The sequence below is a fragment of the Scyliorhinus canicula genome, chromosome 6 (assembly GCF_902713615.1).
Source record: "Scyliorhinus canicula chromosome 6, sScyCan1.1, whole genome shotgun sequence".
NCBI lineage: Eukaryota > Metazoa > Chordata > Chondrichthyes > Carcharhiniformes > Scyliorhinidae > Scyliorhinus > Scyliorhinus canicula.
The window spans coordinates 101,048,426-101,070,229 of NC_052151.1; the positions used below are offsets into that span (position 1 = coordinate 101,048,426).

At 46.2% G+C, this 21,804-nt stretch overlaps 1 protein-coding gene across 9 annotated transcripts in view; it reads left to right on the forward strand.

The window, feature by feature from the left end:
• Nucleotides 1-21,804, forward strand: part of LOC119967347 (nuclear receptor coactivator 7-like) — a 169,463-nt gene that overhangs the window by 59,293 nt on the left and 88,366 nt on the right. For 8 of the 9 annotated variants that reach the window (XM_038799744.1, XM_038799746.1, XM_038799751.1 and 5 more), the window contains one exon: nt 12,687-12,958. The exons of the other annotated variant lie outside the window; for it this stretch is intronic. In XM_038799744.1, the coding sequence (XP_038655672.1) occupies nt 12,687-12,958 (272 nt within the window). The remainder of the gene's footprint in view (nt 1-12,686; nt 12,959-21,804) is intronic. 9 annotated transcript variants of the gene reach the window in all.

Below are 21,804 nucleotides of genomic sequence, written 5' to 3' on the forward strand. Positions count from 1 at the left end.
GGGCTTTTGACAGATGCTGCCTAACATGCTGAGTATTTCCATTATTTCCAGTTTTTATTTATGTCAACCTTCCAACTTGGCTTGGGTACAGGAGCGAGGGAGAGAACACGCATGGGCAGGTTTGCGCTCCTCTCACTATGGTTTTCTGTCTGATGGAGGGCTTCCATCATATTGTGTTGCGTTGAATGATACATTTTTTTTTCAGCTTTGCAAGTGAATTCGTAAAAATCAGCCCCGTTGTGAAGCTAAGTAAAGTAGCCTTGAAAAGGCAGCAAGCAGTACTTTGAGAAGACTTTGTGAAAATTGCAAGTTTTCTTCACATGGGAATAAAGAGTTCCTTTTGAGAATAAAATAACTTTTTCTCCCAAGTCTTCTAGTTGCATTGTAGTCTTTCCAGGAATGTTTTTATCTGATTCACACCATTGAGGCACTATCCCACCGTTTTTCTGACATCAAGCCACATAAAGGGCATTGTTTAGTTCACAATACAAATGGCCAACCCGCAAAAAAACTGTCTGTTGCTAGCTTCTATACATGCACTCAATATGTCACCGAGTGTTGAAATATGTAAATGGTTTCCGAATTGTCTGTTTTCCTGGCCCATATGCAGAGTTAGGCTGGTAAAGATCAATAAAAATCTGAAATTAAAAGTATTATGCCGATCATGAAACCATTATCGATTGTCGTTAAAAACCCATCTGGTTCGCTAATGTCCTTCAGGGAAGGAAATCTGCCATCCTTACCTGGCCTGGCCTACATGTGACTCCAGACCCACAGCAATGTGGTTGCTCTTAAGTGCCCTCAGGGATGGGCAATAAATGCTGGCCCAGCCTTCGACGCCCACATTCTTAGCGGCACGGTAGCACAGTGGTTAGCACTGCTGCTTCTCTTCACAGCATCAGGGTCCCAGGTTCGATTCCTGGCTTGGGGGTCACTGCCTGTGTCTGTGTGGGTTTCCTCCGGGTGCTTCTCCGGATGCTCTGGTTTCCTTCCACAAGTCCCGAAAGACGTGCTTTTGGGTAATTTGGACATCTGAATTTTCCCTCTCTGTACCCGAACAGGTGCTGGAATGTGGCGACTAAGTGCTTTACACAGTAACTTCTTCATTGCAGTGTTAATGTAAGCCTACTTGTGACAATAAAGATTATTAATATTTAATAAAGAATAAAAAAAATTCTCTTAAGGTCAACATGCAGGTTCAGACGGCAGTTCGGAAGGCAAATGTAATTTTAGCATTCATGTCGAGAGGGCGAGAATACAAGAGCAAGGATGTACTGTTGAGGCTTTAAAAGCTCTGGTCAGACCCAATTTGGAGCATTGTGAGCAGTTCTGGGCCCCGTATCTAAAGAAGGTGTGCAGGCCTTGGAAAGGGTCCAGAGGAGGTTCACAAGAATGATCCCTGGAATGAAGAGCTTGTCATATAAGGAATGATTGAGGACTCTGGGTCAGTACTCATTGGAGTTTGGAAGGATGAGAGGTGATCTTATTAATTTCTTCTGCCAGAGGGTGCTGAATCTGTGGAACTCATTGTTGCGGCAGAAGATTGTAGAGGCCAAATCACTGAGTGTCTTTAAGACAAAAATAGATAGGTTCTTGATTAATAAGGTGATGAGGGGTTATGGACAGAAGGCAGGAGAATATGGATGAGAAACATATCAGCCAAAACCATAGAAAGGCTACACACTCCAATGATGTCCCTGTGGCATGACCATGCAGACCTAAGCTATAGAATGAGCCATGTCCTTAGCTAAACAATTTCAGTACATTGGCAACATGGCCTATACCTGACTGTATTTGCTCAGGTGTGTCTTGTCCACAAAGAAAACAGCATAAATCCAACCTGGTGGTTATTGTACCACCAGTTAGTCTGTTCCCAAACATCAGGAAAGCGATAGGCGTAAATCAATATTGCTACCTATTATGGCCCAAGACCAGACCCCAACAGTATACTGGACAGAAACTCCCAATATTTTATATTAATTTTGTAAGACTGTGAGGAAAGGAGACCTTGCTTCAAGAACGATTTCACGCAAAATAGGGATATTGTACATTAAAACAAACGGTGGCCTGGCCCGCGATCGGGGCCCTTCGATCTGCGGGTGGGCGTGTGCCGTGGGGGCACTGCTTCCTTCCGCGGCGGCCCCTGTAGGGCTTCACCATGGCCGGCGCGGAGAAGAGGCAAAATATGCCGGCCGGTCTGCGCGTGCGCGGAACCATGCAGGCGGTTCCGCGCATGCGCAGGATCACGCTGGCCTTTTGGCGCGTGCGTGAACTTAGGACGTCCCTTCGGCGCCAGCTGGAGCGTCGCGAACCCCTCCGGTGTCCACGTAGTCCCCGAGACAGGTGAGAATTCCTCACCTTGGGGGCCTGTTGACGTCGGAGTCGTTGCTGCCGGTTTTCCTGCTGGCGTGGGGACTTAGTCCCCGGAAGGGAGAATCCCAGCCCAAGTGTTCACTAATTCTCATTTTGTGTTCTACCAGGATCATTCAGCCCCAGATTTCATGTGAGCCTTGGCCCAAATAGGGATATAATCTGATTTCCACTCCGAAGGATCTGGCATGGTGTTTGCATTTTGTGATTGTTAGAGCCAGTTATTTCAGTCTCTGAACATTACTGCAGGAGTTTCATATTATAGCGTTCTATGCTCAACTGCCTTCAGCTACTTCTTTAATGGCACACCATCATAAAGGCAGAAGTGGGGCTGTTAGTTAACAGCTTGCACAGCGTTCTTCTCAGTTTGTAGTTCCTAAGGTAAGAAGGTAGGGCAGCATAGTGACACTGGTTAGCAGTGCTGCATCAGCGGCAGGGGCCCAGGTTTAATTCTGGCCTTGGGTGACTGGAATTTTCATTTTCTCTCCGTGTCTGTGTGCGTTTCCTCCAGACACTCTGGTTTCCTCCCACAGTCCAACCATATGCAGGGTAGATCGATTGGCCCATAGCGTCCAAGGATGTGTAGGTTATGTGAGGTAACGGGTTTGGGGAGGAGGCGTACAGTGTGCGGGGTGGGCTTAGGTAGAGTGCCCTTTCAGAGGATTGGTGCAGTCTCGATGAGCTGAATGGCCTCCTTCGGCGCTGTAGGAATTCTACGGTTCTATGCTTCATGCAGCAATACCTGGACAATATTCAATCTTGGGCTAATAAGTGCCAAGTAACCCTCAATGCTACATAAGTAACTGATGATGGCTGTGTCCAAGAGTGAATCTAGCCACCTCCTCATGACATTCTACGGCGTTGCCAGGTTCCCATTATCAACACCATGGGGATCACCATTGACCTAAAAGTGCAATAAGGTCATCCAAAGAATCAGCTGCTGATACGAGAAGGCCAGAGGTTTTGTATTCTGTGGCGAGTAGCCAACTTGCTGACTCACTCTCAAATCTGCTTCCTCACCAGTGCCCAGCACTAAGGGACCAGCACCAGGGGGCAGCATGGTAGCATAATGGTTAGCACAGTTGCTTCACCGCTCCAGAGTCACTGGTTCGATTCCCAGTTTGGGTCACTGCCTGTGTGGAGTCTGCACGTTCTCCTCGTGTGTGCGTGGGTTTCCTCCGGGTGCTCCGGTTTCCTCCCACAGTCCAAAGATGTGCGGGTTAGGTAGACTGGCTATACTAAATTGCCCTTGATGTCCAAAAAGTTTAATTGGGATTCTGAGTTAAGGGGATGGGATGGAGGAGGTGTGTACTTGAGTGGGGTGCTCTTTCCAAGGGCCGGTGCAGAGCCGATGGGCTGAATGGCCTCCTTCTGCACTGTAAATTCTATGATTCTAATCGAAAGTGAAGGAATAATTGTCACTTGTCTGATAGGTTCTGCTGCAACAATGCTTTAGAAACTCAACACCATCCAGGATAAAGCATTCTGCTTAATCAATACCCCCTCAGAATATCTGCCTCCTCTGATATACCCTGGCTGCACGATGCGCTGTCAAGCAATCTGCCAAGGCTTCAAATGCACAATCTACACTATTTAAAAACATAACAGATGCATGAGAACACCACCTTCAAGCCAAATACCGTCTTTAGGTTTTGTTGGGCCATAATCTATTTAACTCCCTACTTAACAGCATTGTGGGAACACATTCATTGATTGAGCTGTAACAACCCGAGAAGATTGAGGAGGTTTGATAAAGGCACTCAAAATCTTGAATGGCCTGGACAGAGTAGATGGGGAGTAACTGTTCCATGGGTGGATGAATCGAGAACTGGGGTCACTGATTCAAGGTGAAAATTCAAAGTGAGCAATGTGATGCAGGACAGTGCTATCTTGGACTTGCCATTGCAGTAAGGCATTGAACTAAGAATGTGACTGTGCATCAATGTATACAGAATCACAATTGTTACAGCGAAGTTAAGAGACAAGTCAGCCCGTCATGTCTGTACCAGCTCTCTTAGCCATTCACCTGAAAATGAAATGAAATGAAAATGAAATGAAATGAAAATCTAGTGCCATTTCCTCCGCCTTCTTCCCATAACTCTGCATCTTCTTCCTTTTCAGATAACAATCCAATCCCCTTTTCAGTGCCTTGATTGAACCTGCTTTCACCACACTCTCACACAGTGCATTCCAGATCCTAACAACTTGCTGTATGAAGATGTTTTTCCTTGTGTTATTTCAAATCTGTGCCCTCATTCTTTTAATCCTTCCAACAGTGGAAGCAGTTTATTTACCCTCATGATTTTGATTAGCTCTCAAATCTCCTCTCAGCCTCAGTTCGGGTTATCTAGCTCTGTAACTGAACTTCCTCATTGCTGGAGCCATTTGTGTGAATCTTACTTGCAATCCTAAAATGTGCCGCCCAGAACTTGATGCAGTACTCCAGCTCAGCCTGAACTAGTGTATTTAACATGACCACCTTGTTTTTGTACTTTTTGCCCCTATTAATAAAGCCTAGGATACTGTATGCCTTACTAACTGCTTACTCAACCGTCCAGTCACCTGCAATGAGTTTATAATTACATCTTGATGATAACTTAAATAACTGTCAAGCCTCTTTTTAAAGTAGCTAATTAATAGGTAACATTGATTGCTCATTGGCGAAAGTTTGCTCTTGGTAACAGTGGGGACACAGGAATATTATACTGAAGTTCAAGGCTGGAGCATACAGCGATCCAGTTGGTTTCATAACTGTTGCAGGTAAATGCAAGCAGCAATTGAAGAAGTTTTGTTTGCTCTCTGTGATGGTGAAGTTGCCTGAAAGGACCTAATCATAGATCATTGTACTTTAACAAGAGGAAGCAACTGCTTCAACTGCCCAAAACAAACAGAAAACTTAAAAAAGAAATTCATAAAAATCTGAAAGATATATTACAAAAACATTTTAAATTGTCATAACAGTAAAGTGCAATGAAATTAATATTCTCCAGAAGTCAAGATGCACTCTTTAATTCCAGAGTGTACAATTCTGTTCAAACTATATACATCAATCATGTATCAGTTACATAGTTGTGATTAAGCCCACAGTCCGAGGGATTTTACGCTGTTACCAGCCCCTACATTTGCGGAAAGACCTTACACAGTGGCCTTTCTTTGTTGTGTCTTGGTGGCGGCTGCTCCAAGATTGAGTGCGCCCCTCAGCACGTAGTCATGGACCTTGGAATGTCTGCAACGCTTGGTCAAGGGCAATTCTTTGCACTGGAAGATGAACAAGCTTTGGCCAGGCCAAAGGGTGTCGTTCACCATGTTCATGATCCTCCAGCAGCAGTTGATATTTGTCTCGGTGTGTGTGTCCGGGAACATCCCGTAGAGCACAGTCCTGCATCACAGAGCTGCTTGGGATGAAACCTGACAAATACCATTGCACTCTCGCCAGATCTTATTTGCAAATGCACATACCACAAGCAGGTGTGAAGCCATCTCACCTCTCTCTTTCCCAGCCCCCTTTTGGGCTTGCATGAAGGATCTGACTCGGAGTAGCCTCCTCACCATCAGTCAAATACTTAATATGATTTATGCAGCACTTTCCTAACTGACGCATATGTTAATGCCAAATTAAATGCATCACCTGATTATTAAGGACAGTATAAGTGGTGCCAACTGTATCTGTGTAAAAGCTTACATATCTGCCATGTGTCACAAACTTCTGTTTAATCCTAAAAAGAGATATTTTGCGGAAGCTTTTCATCTTGCACTCAACAAAACAAATACAAGAATGCCAATTTTCAAATGAGCACAATTTATACTATAGGAGAAAGGTGTGCAGATTGGTTGACAACTTGGCTCTGGCCAAGGAGTTGCCAAGGAGAAAGCAATGGGAAACAAAAGGCTCCCATGCTTCTGGGGGGTAATTCAGAAATAATACAAAGCTTGAACATATTCCTTTTGTTTGCAGGTGAATATCATTTCTTTCAACTGTAAATTAGCCAGAGCTTGCCCATGTATCTTAAATTGGTTGTTAGTGCAGCTTTTCGCACATTCACAATTGTTTGACAAGTTCTGCCTAATTGTGAAAGTATATCTAACAGTAGAAGTTTTGGGTTTTGCAAGAATATGCTATTTGAGTACAGTCAGCACTGTTGTCGGAGGAACATGTTGTTTGTTTTGATCAGCCTTTTGTTTGGATGGATAGCCTACGTACCTAACATCGCACCGGACACTAAAATTCATACTCAACATCTGTTTAGACAAATAAATACTGTTTAGCCCTGTTTTATTTTGGAATTAGCAGACTATTTTGAACCAATGTTTTAATGTTAGAGAAACATATACATTTAATTTTTGAATAATCTCATTGGAAATTTTGCTATTTCCTGAAAATTAAAAAAATTTGGTATGTCAAGCCCTTTTTTGTATCCATTATACTAAGGCAACACAAAATAACCCAACACTTTTCATCAGTTTAAGCTACGTTAGTCACACAATCTTGTTAAGATTGCAGCACAGCCAACAAATGTATTTTCATTTGAACTACTCATCCCTTTTTTCTCATTTACTTGACGTTTGTCCTTTAATTGCAGCTAATTCTGTTACTATACTAGGTTTCTGACTCTTACTGATCTTGTCACTTGGCATATTGTGACCCCTCTTGTGAGCATGTGCTGAAATGTGAAACCTCACCACGTAATTTCAAATGTTAAAATATCCAGAAATAAACCAGAATTGGGCCACCATGCAATAAATCTGAATAGGAGTTAGAAACAGTGGCGTTCAATCCTGGGTTCAATTCTGACCTCGGGTGACTGTGTGGAGTTTGCACTTTCTCCCCATGTCTGCTTGGGTTTCCTCCGGGTACTTCGGTTTCCTCCAGTCCAAAGACGTACAGGATAGGTAGATTGCCCATGCTAAATTGCTCCCAAGTATCCAAAGGTTGGTTGGGGGTATCGGGATAGGGTGGGGGATTGGGTCTAGATGGGGTGCATTTACGAAGGGTTGTTGCAGACTCAATGGGCTGAATCGCATCCTTCTGCACTATAGAGATTCTATTCTATGATTCAAACTAATTAAATGGTGGGTAACTGTTCACCAACCAAATGTGTTAATGGTTTTAAACCTGTAGTTCTTTGACACTAAGGCGCTGAGACAGGACCATTTGAGCAAAATTAGAGTAGCATCTTGGCTGTCCATTTGAAAGAAAGCAGCTGAATGATTCATATCTGACCTGTCATATGCTTCCTGTTGGCTGGTGATGAACCATCTACATAAGGGTTCAGGTCAGTTCTGCTGTTGGTTACAAGGGTGTACAAGCAAGCTGGGCATGAATCCTTTTGAAACATTGGCCAGAAGTAAAAAAGTCCAGTGATGTACTCCTTCAGAGGTTAACAGGCTGAAATTGTTATCCACTTTTCCAGAAGCACTGTTGTTCACAATGGGGAAGACATGTAGGGATGAATTACTGCTATACGTATTGATGTTCCACTGATACATATTGTAGATTTGTGGGGAGGGGGAGGAGAGGGGCATGCAATTTAGGCCTGGGAAACTCTTTCTGTTGCAATCTGTTAGTTGGTAAATGGTAGACTGCTATCTTGGAGTCCTGTTTCCTTCTAAGGTTAAACCGGTCCCCCCTACCCTCCTTACAGCAACCCCTCCCTTCTAGGACTCCAACCCACCAACCCCCCCCCCCATCCCCAAACCTCCCGGAGGCCCCTAATTACCTTCCTGCACTCTCTTCAAACCGTCCCTCCACCCTCATTTCTTGGGCATGACCCTTGGCAGATACCTGGGCCCCCTTGCATTGCCACCCTGGCACTGTGCTCTTTCTGGCTTGGCAGTGCCATCTGGGTACCTTGGCAGTGTCAGGGTGGCAGTGCCAAGGTGCCAGCTGGGGAGTGCCAAGGTGCCATGTTCCAGGGGGAGGGGCAGGGAGCCATCCTGCACTTACCCTGACCATCCTGGGGTCTCCGATGGCCCGGGAGACCCCCAGGTGCCATTCCACCTGGTCCACGTTTGTGTGGACCAGCACTGACCGGCACCCAGCTGCAGCCTCCCAGGGATCCCGGAGAGCCGAGAGACGCCAGTGGATCCCGCGTAGGTAGGTCTTAAGTAGGTTTATGACCTACTTCCACGAACGTCATTCGGTTCCGCCATTTGGTGTGGGGTTCAGACTCCCAACGTCTCATGGGTCTCCGGAGAATCTCACGAGGTGTTGGGCCTATTGGGAGGCTTGCTGCAAGCCTCTCCTGGCATTCACTGGCAGCGTTGTGCTCAAGCCAGAGCACAACACGGTCGGAGAATCGCGCCCATAGTGTTTTGAGCAGGTAACTGTAGAACCATTAACATAATGCTGTTGATCAGGAGTCACTGTCCATAAGTTAGCTGGTGCAGGTGCCTCGTCTACTATCCTTTGTGTTAGTTTGTTTGGAATGTTTACACAATGCAAGGAACGTTACATTCCAGGGGTTTAATGTGTTAGCCACTGTTTTCTTTTTTAACTGTTCCAAAACTACCATAATGTGGTCAACGGTGGCCATTGTATCAGCCCAGCCATTTGTCAATTTTTAAAAAGTGTAGTACCCAGGATGAGCTGGCATATATTATAAATGTTTTCTTCTCGTCTTCTGATCACGACACTGCCAAAAAACCGGTGATTGAAAAAGAAACCAGACTTGGTGTCATTACTATCTTCTGAGCTCTCAGCACCTATTCTAGTGTGGTATATAATTTTAAAAATCCAGAGCAACTTTCTACTTTGGATTGCAACTCCTTCACTTCCGACCTTCCGTCATAGTGTATCAGAGAACAAAATGTAAAATGAAGGGCACAAGTTTATAATGGGGCTGCATAGCAGAAGGACTTGCATATATATATATATATATATATATAGACAATTACTTAAGGTGGAAGGCAGGTTGAGAGAGTAGTTAAAGCATACGGCATCCTGGGATTTATCAATAGAAGCAAAAGGTTTCTGTTAAAACTGTATAAAACGCTGGTTAACCTCAACTGGAGTATTCTCTCCACCACACTTTAAGAAGGAAGTGAAGGTATTAGAGAGAATTAGAAAATATAATAGGAATAGTTCGAGGAATGAGCAACTTCAGTTATGTGGATAGATCGGAGATGTTGCAAGTGTTCTCCTTGAGGAAGAGAAGGTTGAGCGGAGATTTGATAGAGGTATTCCAAACTATGAGGGGTTTGGGAAAAACCTCCCGTTGGTGGAAGGATCGAGAACCATAGGACTCAGATTTAATATAATTGGTAAAGAAGCATTGGAGTCATGAGGAAAAATTATTTTCATGTATCGAGCGGTTAGGATCTGGAATGAACGATCTGAGAGTGTGGTAGAAGCAGGTTCAGTTGAGGCTTTCAAATAGGAAATGGCTCATTATCTAAGAAGCAAAACTTTGCAGGGCTATGGGGAAATGGCAGAGGAGTAGCACATGGTGAAGTGCTCCTTCAGAGGGCCTGCACAGGCCAGATGACTTCCTATGCTGCAGCCATTCTATGATACATTTATGCTTTACTATTTCAGACAAATACTTTTTTTTAAAGCCACACTAAATTGTTTCATTAAAATAATTAAATGTACAGTCTATTCCCAATAAATCAGCTGGCACTCTTTGTCAAATATCCTGAATGTGCCATGCTTTTCAAATGATTGCTGCCTTTCAGATGTCCTGTTGCCCTGTCCAAAGTTTTCCTTTTCAGATAACAATGCAATTCCCATTGAAAGCCTCAATTGTACCAGGCAAGGTAGTGCATTCCAGATCCTAACCACTTGCTGCATGGAAATTCCTTTATGACCTTAATCGGGAGACTACTAACCAGAAAACATTTTTATTTTAGTTTCCCCCTCTCATCGCCTCTTCTGTTTTTTGTTTGCTTCTTTTTGTTGTAGGTGAGGTGGAGGGGATGGGATAAGAGCGAATGGTGGAGGCAGAAGGGATATTCTTGTGTTTGGGTTTGAACCAAAAGTGTTGAAGATACTTGAAGTAGATCAGGAGAGAAGCACTGCTCGCAGTTGAAGGTTTCTGTAAACGTATGCGTCCTGTTAACAGCCAAATTGTTTCCTCTGGGGGACTATTTAGAGACGAGTGGTTTTCATTAATTTTCACTTTACTCAAGTTTGGCATTGCTGAGAGCAAGAGTAAAATAAAAATTCTGGAATTGGGCCTGTAGGTTTTTAGACATGCCAATTTTAAGTCACCTCAGTTTGGAAAACTGAATTGTTAACTGTCGCCAGTATGTGCAGTAGGAGATTCCAGATTCACTTCATTGAAACTCATCCTATAGTAGACTAACTCTTCCATATATCACAGCCAACAACAATAATTTAAAATGTGCGGTCACTCTCATTACGCACAGGAGGCTGAAGCATTAAGGGGCAGTATGAATTTGCCAGACATTGCAGGATTGCTTTTGTCTTTGCTGTAAAGGAAGAGGCACTGTAATGTCGAGTTTCTTGGTGTATGTCTAAACTAAAATCTCCAATTTGAAACTGAAAAACTGGACATTTCTCTTGTGTGTCAAGTATGAAATGGAGGACATGTCTTAATCAAGTGTGAATAGGTGCGAATTATTTTAATGTTTTTAATGTTAATCATTTGTGTTGCTTACTGGAGGAATGTTTAGTATTGGAGCATGGGTGAAAACTCTGGAATAGATCTTGAATAATGACTTCTATATGCCTCATGTAAAATTTGAGAAAGAAAACTGCACTGAGTATATTTGTAAGAGTGGAACTGAATAATGCTGCAACTTGATGTTTGTTTGCCACAAGTCTCCTGAGTCAGAAGCCTGTGGGTTTGAGCTCCTACCTGAGGACATGTGCACAAAATCTGGGTTGATACTTTTTGATTGGGAATACTATATTGTTGGAGATGATGTCTTTCAAATTAGATATTAAATTGTATTCTATCAAAGAACAATACAGCACAGGAACAGGCCCTTTGGCCTTCCAAGTCTGTATCGGTCATGATACCACTCTTGGCCAAAACCCTCAGTACTTCCTAGTGCCTTATCCCTCTATGCCCAATCTATCCATGTGTTTGTCGAGATGCCTTTTGAACGCCGTTAATGTATCTGCTTCCACAACTTCCCCTGGCAACGCGCTCCAGGTACTGACCACCATCTGTGTAACAAAACCTGCCTCGTACATCTCTAAACTTGACCCCACTATCGTGTAAAAGATTCTGTGCACAGTTTGAAAAAAAGTAGTTGAATTCTCCCAGTGTCCTGACTAAATGGTTGGACAAAGAGAAGAATACTCCATTTGGAAGAATGTGACTAGTGGTGTCTCTTGGAAACTGTAGTGGGCCCTCAACTTTTCCTTATTTATTAATGACTTGTATGGAGGAATAGAGTTGAATGCCTAATTTTACTGATAACACCAAGTTAAGGTGACACAGCAAATAGTATAGATGGGAGCAAATAGTTACAATGAGGTCAGTAGTGGGTGAAGCTATTTTGACGGCTGTTCAATTGGGGGAAGTGCAATGTCATTCCCTTTGCACTGAAGAAACATTGGTCATACTATTTTCTAAATGGTGAAGAGCTAAGAACTGTGGAAGACCAGGGAGATTTAGAGGTCCATTACAGAATCCCAAATGAGTGGATGAGTACAAAAGTAATGAAATTGATTAATAAAATGTTGGATTTCAAGAGGGCTGGAATGCAAAGCATTGGTAGTTATGCTACAGTTGTGTAAAGCTCTGGTTAGACCAAATCTGGAGCCTTGTGTACTGTTCTGGTACTGAACCTTAGGAAGGATATATTAGTCCCAGAGGGAGTGAAGCACAGGTTCACTGGAATGATATTGCAACTAAAAAGATTAAATTCTGAGGATGAGGTGCATGGACTGGACTTGCATCCCTTCAAGTATAAAAAATTAAGGGATAATATAATTGAGGTGTTTAAGTTTGTTAAAGGATTTGATAGGGTAGGTAGAGGGAAATTATTTCCTCTGCCATGCTGAGTTCAGAATAAGGAGGTATAAACTGAAAATTATAGCTAAGGCCATTTTGGGGGTGATGTCAGCAAATGTCAGGTGAAATCTAGAACCTAAAAAGATATTGTGTAGGCCAGTTTCAAACCTGAGATTGATAGATTTTTGTTAAACAAGTATATGAAAGCATATTCACGCTATGCCTATTTTTAAAATTTAGAATCCATTCTGGCCGTCACATACTATGAGTAATCAAACTCGTAGCTTTCATAATTGGTATAATTTCTGAATGTCCAATTTCCACGTAACATTTTAACAAATATTCATTAAAATTTTAAAACAAATCTTCATAAAAGTCTTTTATTTTAAGGCTGAAGAGAAAAACAAAGCAACTGAAACAGAAGGAAGAGGAACCTTCGGGTTGCAAGGCTGATAAACCATTGCACAAAATACAAGCTGGTCAAGATGTTTCCAAAGAAAACTTCAATGTAACTTCACTACATTTGGTTGACCATGAAAAGGTTATGGATAATTCAAAAAGCTATTTGAGAACAGGGGACAATACTGCAGAAAACAATAAAAGGAAAACTGCTGAAAGGAAAGAAATCCGACGTGCAGAGCTAAAGAGTTTTTACCTATCTGGTAAGTAACTGAAGAGGATCTTGGCTCATATTTGACAGCCAAAATCTCTCTATTTATCTAAATTGAAGTTGCATGGTGGAAAACCACTCATGGTGGTATTATAAAGTTACCATTTTTGTGAGCTTGATATACAGAGGTACAAAGGTTTGCAAGTAGATAGAACATAGAACATAGAACATAGAACAGTACAGCACAGAACAGGCCCTTCGGCCCTCGATGTTGTGCCGAACAATGATCACCCCACTTAAACCCACGTAACCCGTATACCCGTAACCCAACAATCCCCCCATTAACTTTACACTACGGGCAATTTAGCATGGCCAATCCACCTAACCCGCACATCTTTGGACTGTGGGAGGAAACCGGAGCACCCGGAGGAAACCCACGCGCACACGGGGAGGACGTGCAGACTCCACACAGACAGTGACCCAGCCGGGAATCGAACCTGGGACCCTGGAGCTGTGAAGCATTGATGCTAACCACCATGCTACCGTGAGGCCCCATGTTTCTGTGTACTTCTCTCTCAATGGTAACAACTGATTGACATTTTACTAGTTCAAAATTTTAAGTGATCAACTAATAGAAATAGCATTACAGGTTGGTTCCAGCACACAACCATCACTATCTTCAAAGTCTACTGTGAAAGCACTAACTGATGTGATGGTCCATACACTGATGCTTATCTACATCCTGTAAACATCGCACTGAGATTTAAAATTATTATATATCTCTTCAGTACATATATAAATTACATAAATGACTAATTGCCAAGAAATGGGATGAAGGAGAGTTGTTTCACCATTTTAGTTTTTAGGGTTTCTTTTGATGTTTTTTTAAGAGTGCAGTGACAGGTGGACTGAGATAGCAGAGGTGGGAGTTGCCATTGTTTTGTGATGGGGATGATAGGGCAGAAGTTCAGTTTGAAATTCTGTTTGTGAGCAATCTGGTTCAGCCTGAGACAGCTCTTGGGGAGGGACAGGAAACTCACATTGAGGTTAGAGTTTCTGTTGGGGACTGAATACCTTGTGGAGTGATGCGATTCATCCAATTGTAGTTATGGAGAGATAGAGTTGGGTGTTGTCAGCATTATGGAAGTTGGCACTCTTGCTTTGGATGATGTTGTTCACTATTAACAGATAATGAGGAAGGGGCCAGTCAGTAGAATTGCAAGAGTGAAACCAAGAAAGGGCAATCTCACTAACGGAAAAGTGAAATAGTTGCATTGAAGGAACATTTGTGAGATGAACTGAGAAAACTGCAGAGAAGATCGAGGCAATAATGCACTATGGTCATAAACACTGTTGTTCAGCCATTTGTTTAGGCTCTTTTTGATGCTGTTAGATGGATAGAAACCTGGTTTGGGGAAAATTCAGGCCAAGACCTGTGGGAGAGGCGGTCACAGACCCAGTCAACAGCATATATTAATGGCCGTTGGGAGAGATAAGAGAGGTTATAATGGGTCAGAATTTAACGATATCCGAGGTAGAAGATGGTGACAATAGTTAAGTCAGAGGACAGTACTTGAGGAGAGGCAACAATTCCCTGTATACTACCAAGATATTGCTATATGCTCCAGAACTTTGTAACTTTAGTTTTCTCTATTTCCATTCATGTTTCGTAATCAATGGTCCTCCATTTTTCAACTCTCCCGACTTGACTCTGTCTGAGATAGATCTTCAGCTTCCCTATATAATCCTCCAAAGGGCCATTGAGGAATTTGCCATTGCCCCGTTTCGAGCAGCAACCCCAGCTGTCTCATTCTACTCTCCCTACAGCCTTCTCATGCAGAATATCTAATAGGGATGGAGGCTAATCTTACCAATCCCCTATCTGTTCAGCTTGCCCTTCTCAGTGCTGGTCCTGTGGCATCTGCTAGCGATCAGCTATCAAAGCCCTTCTCCAATTACCCAGCAGTATGTCTGTTCACTTGTGAACAAAGTCCTTGCCATCCATGATTGCATTGGGATGATAGCATTACTATCATGGTCTTAAACCTGGTTGAAGGATGATAGCACCTTCCCCCTAAGTGAAGTCTCTTGTCTGGCTATACTTTCCATTACTTGCCACTTATGGTGGCATGGCTCTTATCAACAAATTACACTTTATCATATTTGATCCCCAGATGAGCTTTCGGCCATATATTCATTCTTAACAGAAGTGAAAATAAGCATATTTTGTGTTATGTTGCCTCACTCTGTCCCTGCCTCAGCTCATCTGTTGAAACCCTCATCCATGCCTTTTTACCAATGCTCGCTGGCCTTCCACACCTGCTCTTCCTAAACCTCAGGTCGTCAAACTCTGTCCATTTCCTAACTCTAAACAACTCTCATTCGCCCATGAACCATGTGCTCGTCTACCTACGTTGACTCCAGGTTAAACAATGCCTCTATTAAAATTCTCTTCTGTGCTTTTGAATCCTTTCCTGGTGTTGTACCTCCCTATTTCTGTAATGTCTTACAGCCCTTTAACCTCCATTCTGGCTACTTGACCATTCTCAATTTTAATCACTTCACCGCGGTCATGCTGTCAGCTGCCAAAGCCTTGTGATGTGGAGTTCCCAAACCTTTCTACCTTTTCCCCTCTCTTTCCTCCTCTCAGATACTATGTAAAATCAATCTCTTTGATCAATTGACCCTAATATTTCCTCATAGCTTGGTAGAAAATCTTAATTGGCAATGCTCCTTTGACGTGCCTTGGGGCATTTCACTAAATTTAAGGGGCTGTATAAATACAAGTTGTTCTTGATTGTTGGTAATTATTTACAATATCTGTTAAAATGGGAGCGAGGGAGGAAATTTGGGTGATCAGGGGTTTGCAGGGAAATGGATCATGGGGCCAAGATGTCGATCTTGTGGAGGAAATTAATTTGGAGAGGGCAAGGAGGGTTGAGGGGAAAATCTAGCGAGTTGAGTGTTTGCATCGAGGTTGGGGACAAGTCTGGACAGACGTTTAACTTAGTATGCACTGGGATAGGCAGAGCCAGGTAATTTCAGGCCTGTTAGTTTCACTTCAGTAATAGGCCAAATGCTTGACAGTATCAGAAGATCATAATACAGGTATAATCACTTGGAGCAAGGCATCATCAGAGACATGCGGAACAGTTTCTGGAAAAGTTGAAATCTTACAGAGTTGATCAATGCTAAGTTATTTGATAGAAGCACTCCGATAGACATTGTTTTTTCTTTAAATGTATTTTTATTACAAACATGTATCAAAGCAGGTTACACCCAATAAACACCCTGGGAAACATACTTCCCAACAATCAACTATGCAGTCTGTACAGATTTTCCCCTTTTTTCACCCCCCCGGCGCGACGAACAGCTCCTCAAACACTGTCACAAACATCCCCCATATTTTCTCAAACTTCCCTGCTGAGCCCATTAACTTATACTTTACCGAGAGCACTTCCGGTCGGCAAGCGGAGCGGTCGCACGGAGAGGGGCTCCCGCAAGGTAACGAAGTCGGGGCCTTTCTCTCCGTAGCGGCAAAGAGCAGGGAAGGGAAGGAAAGGGACGCCCCCCCCCCCCAAACAAACCTGTCGGCGGAGGATTCTCGGCGGCGGCAGCAGGAGCGGTGCGGTGGTGGCAGGTCCACCCCCCCCCCCCCCCCCCCCCAACGCAGGCCAGGAGCGGAGCGGTGCGGCAGCGGCAGGTCCCCCCCCCCCCCCCCAACGCAGGAGCGGTGCGGCAGCGGCCGGGACCGAAGGGGGGCCCAGCCGGCGGCAGCGACCAGCAACCTAACAACCCCCACCGGGAGGACGCGGGGTGCGAAGTGCGGCAGCAGTGACCGAGCAGCGGGGACCGGCCCAACCCCCCCCCCCCCAAAAACCGGCAGCGACCACCACGAGGCAAGGACAAAGGGACTGGGAAAAAGCCTCTCTCTCTCTCTCCTGGGTGAGTGAGGAGAAAGGAAGGGGGAGAAGAAAAAAAAGGACTTTTATTTTTTTAAAAACCAAAAGAAAACTTAAAGAAAGAGGGGGGAGGGGTATATGTACAATTTTCTCTCTTTTCACACTCACTCCCATCAAAAGTAAGCCCACCTGAGAGGAGTTGCATAAAAGCGGGGGGGAGAAAATAATTAATAAATAAATAAATAAAATGGTAAAGGAAAGAAGGGAGGAGAGGGGGAAAAAAGGAAGAGACAAAAAATAAATAAAAAATATAATAAATAAATAAATAAATAAAATTAAAATAGGGTGCAGAAAAGGGGGGATAAGAAAAACAAGGGGAGAAGAAAAGATGAAAGGGAAGAGGGAGAAAAAAACGCCAAAAGGGAGCCAAGGGAGAGGGGGCACCAGAAGCAGACGAGACAAAGGGCAAGCCAGCTCAGGCGAGCGAATCAGCACACGAAGCGGCAGGACGGATGTATCGCCGCATCAAAAAGAGCTGGACAGACAGGTGCCCTCTCCCCTGGGGCTAGAGGGGGGCTGGAATTGGAAGGCAGCCTTTACCGAGGTGCTGAGGGAGCAGCTGCAGGCAATCAAGGCAGAGGGGAAAGCAGACGCAGAGGCCGCAGTACAGGCAGCAGTGACCAGGGCCATGTCAGGGGTGCAGCAGGCTCTGACCAGATTGGAGGAGAAAGTGGATGCCCAAGGGGAGAAACTGGAAGCCCAAGGGGAGAAACTGGAAGCCCATGAGGCAACCATTAAAAAACTGGAGAAAGCAGCGACCGACATGAGCGACCGGGTCACGGCCCTGGAGAGGGAAGTGGCGAGACTGGGCGCAACACAGGAGCCTGAAGGGCAGGGTAGATGACCAGGAAAACAGCTCGAGAAGGCAAAATGTTAGGATAGTGGGCCTGCCAGAGGGGACCGAGGGTAGAAACCCCACAGCATACGTGGCTGCGATGCTGGGCAACTTAGTGGGGAGGAACACTTTCCCCACCCCACCGGAAATGGACAGAGCACATCGGTCGCTGCGCCCGAAGCCCAAGGCAGGGGAACAACCGAGAGCAGTCATAGCCAAACTGCACCGGTACCGGGATAGGGAGACAATCCTGCGCTGGGCTAAGGAAAATAGAGCCTGCAAATGGGAAGGGCACGCCATCCGAATCTATGAGGATCTTGGAGCAGACATAACTAAGAGACGGGCTGAGTTCAACAGAGCGAAAGCAGCTCTCTACAGGAGCAAAGTGCATTTTGGTATGCTGTACCCAGCGAAACTCTGGGTCACATACCAAAACAAGGAATATTTCTTTACAGCCCCTGCTGAGGCGAATAGGTTCGTCGAGGAGCACGGGCTGGAAAAACACCAGGGGGGTAGGGACCCCTGGCAAGGGGCAACGACATGCAGACGGGGGGGGGGGGGGGGGGGGGGGGGGGGTGGGGAGGGGCGAGGCAAAGCCAGTGGCCCAGTGAAGAGATCTAGAGTCCTCACCCACCTCAGAAACATGAGGGCCAACATAGTCTTCCTCCAAGAGACGCACCTGAGGGAGCAGGACCAACTGCGGGTAAGAAAGGGCTGGGTGGGACAAACCTACCATTCCTGCTATGGGACATGGGCCAGGGGGGTGGCGATCCTGATCGGCAAGAGGACAATGGTCAGCGGGGCCCTGGATGGGGCGCCGGTAGTTCTAGTCAACGTGTACGCGCCCAACTGGGACGACACGAGTTTCATCAAAAAGACCATGGCAGAAATCCCGGACATAGCGACGCATCGATTAATCATGGGGGGGGGGGGCTTCAACTGTGTACAGGATCCAAAGACGGACAGATCAAACCCCAAAACGGGGAAAACCTCAAGCATGGCAAGGGAACTCAGTCACTTTATGGAGCAGATGGGAGCAGTGGACCCCTGGAGATTCGCCCACCCGGGGGAGAAAGAATTCTCCTTCTTCTCCCCAGTACACAACGTGTACACCAGAATTGACTTCTTTGTGGTGGGGAAAACGGTGCTTCCAGGGATAGACAAAGTGGAATACTCCGCAATTGTGATATCAGACCACGCTCCACACTACATGGACGTGCGGCTGGAGACGGGAAGGGCCCAGCACCCCACATGGAGGTTGGACGGTGCCTTACTAGCTGACAAGGCCTTCAGCGAAAGGATAAGCCATAGCGGAGTACATGGAGAACAACCAAAACGGGGAGGTCTCATCCTCCACATTCTGGGAAGCGCTTAAGGCCGTACTAAGAGGGGAAATCATTGCCTTCAAAGTGCAAAGAGATAGGCAGGAAAGGGTGGCTAAGCAGAAGCTGGTCGACTCAATACTGGAGGTAGACCGTAAATACTCCGCGGCCCCGACCGTAGAGCTCCTGGCGGAGGGAAAAGAACTACAAAGGAACTTTGACCTGCTCTCCACCAGGAAAGCAGTGCACCAACTCCGCCAGGCACGCGGGACCCTGTACGAACACGGAGACAAAGCCAGCCGCCTGTTGGCACACCAGCTGAGAAAGCAGGCAGCCACCAGAGAAATTGCGCAAATCAGGGGTACCAGAGGCACGTTGGAAACCGAACCAGAGAGGATTAACAAAACCTTCAAGGCCTTCTACCAGGAACTGTACACCTCAGAGCCCCCAACGGGGAAGGCTGAGATGAACCGGTTCCTTGATGGACTGGACATACCAGTCGTGGGAGAGGGCAGAAAACGGGACCTGGAAGCACCACTAGCACTGGGAGAGATCATGGACAGCATTAGCTCCATGCAGACGGGGAAGGCGCCGGGACCGGACGGATTCCCGGCGGACTTCTACAAAAAATTCGCGACAGCGCTGGCCCCACACCTGCGGGAGATGTTCACAGACTCGCTAGCTAGAGGCACACTGCCACCCACGTTAGCACAGGCCTCAATCTCGCTGGTACCTAAGAAAGACAAAGACCCAACGGAATGTGGGTCATACAGACCCATATCTCTGCTGAACGCAGACGCCAAAATCCTAGCCAAAAGGCTAGAAGACTGTGTACCTGAGGTGGTCACAGACGACCAGACGGGCTTCGTCAAAGGTAGACAGCTTACCTCGAACATCAGGCGCCTGCTGAACATGATAATGACCCCTTCCGGGGAGAGAATACAAGAGGTGATCGTCTCCCTGGACGCAGAAAAGGCCTTCGACAGAGTCGAATGGAAATACCTCATAGAGGTACTGGAGCGGTTCGGGCTTGGAACAGGGTTCACCGCTTGGGTAAAGTTCCTATACAACGCTCCCATGGCAAGTGTACGGACCAACAATACCAACTCCCAATACTTCCAGCTGCACAGGGGCACCAGACAAGGATGCCCACTGTCCCCGCTGCTGTTCGCACTAGCAATTGAACCGCTAGCAATCACGCTCAGGGCAGCAAAAAATTGGAGAGGGATCTGAAGGGGAGGCAGAGAGCACAGAGTCTCACTCTATGCAGATGATCTGCTCCTCTACATCTCGGACCCACAAAGCAGTTTGGAAGGAATCATCACGCTCCTGAAAGAGTTTGGAGCCTTCTCGGGCTACAAACTCAACATGAGCAAAAGCAAGAACTAAATCCAGGGTGGGGCTAGTCCTCCCGAATCTTCAATTCTACCACTAGGCGGCAACAGCCGAGCGGGTAAGGGGATGGATCCAGGAGCCAGAAGCCGAGTGGGTGCGTGCGGAGGAGGCCTCCTGAATGGGGACCTCCCTCCGGGCCCTAGCCACGGCAGCACTCCCATCCCCACCCAAAAAACACTCCAGCAGCCCAGTGGTGACAGCCACCCTCCAATCCTGGAACCAACTGCGGTAGCAATTTGGCCTGACCAAAATGTCGGACAAGGCTCCCATCTGCAACAACCATAGGTTCACACCAGCACTGACTGACGCCACCTTCAAAAGGTGGAGGCAGGACGGGGGGGACACTGACAGGGACCTATACACGGACGACAGGATTGCAACACTGGACGAACTGACAGAGAAATTTCGGCTAGCGGGGGGGGGGAACGAGCTACGGTACCTGCAGCTCAAAAACTGCCCACGAAAGGAGACAAGAACGTACCCACAACCGCCACGACAGACACTACTGGAAGACCTACTGGACGCAAGTATCCTAGAGAAAGGGAACTGTAGCGACATGCATGACCGACTGGTAGAAAGGGACGACACCGTACTGGACGCAACAAGAATGAAATGGGAGGACGACCTGGGGATTGAGATAGGGTGGGGACTCTGGAGTGAAGCACTGCATAGGGTTAACTCCACCTCCACGTGCGCAAGGCTCAGCCTGACGCAACTAAAAGTGGTACATATAGCCCACTTAACAAGAAACCGTATGAGTAAGTTCTTCCCGGAGGTGGAGGACAGATGTGAACGGTGCGAAAGAGGCCCGGCCAACCACGCCCACATATTCTGGTCTTGCCCCAGACTTGTAGAGTACTGGACAGCCTTCTTCGAGGCTATGTCCAAAGTGGTGGGGGTGAGGGTGGAGCCATGCCCGATAGTGGCGGTCTTCGGGGTTTCAGACCAGCCAGATCTATTCCTGGGGAGGAGGGCGGACGCCCTTGCCTTTGCCTCCCTGATCGCCCGCCGTAGAATCCTGTTTGGCTGGCGGTCAGCAGCACCGCCCAGAGCTGCAGACTGGCTGTCCGACCTCTCGGAATCTCTCCAAATAGAGAAAATCAAATTCGCCATCCGAGGGTCAGACGACGGCTTCCACAGAACGTGAGAGCCATTCATGCAATTGTTCCGGGACCTGTTTGTGGCCAACGTACAAGAGGAAGAATAGTCGGGTGTCCAAGAATCAGGGGAAAATGGACGTGAATCGGGGGAAGGTAGCCGGGGGGGGGGGGGGGGGGGGGGGGGGGGGCTACGGGTTCATTATGGGGGTTTGATGGCTAGCTAAGGCCCAAAACCAAACTGTAAATAAATGCCTATAAACATGTGCCTCGGCCATATTGGGGAA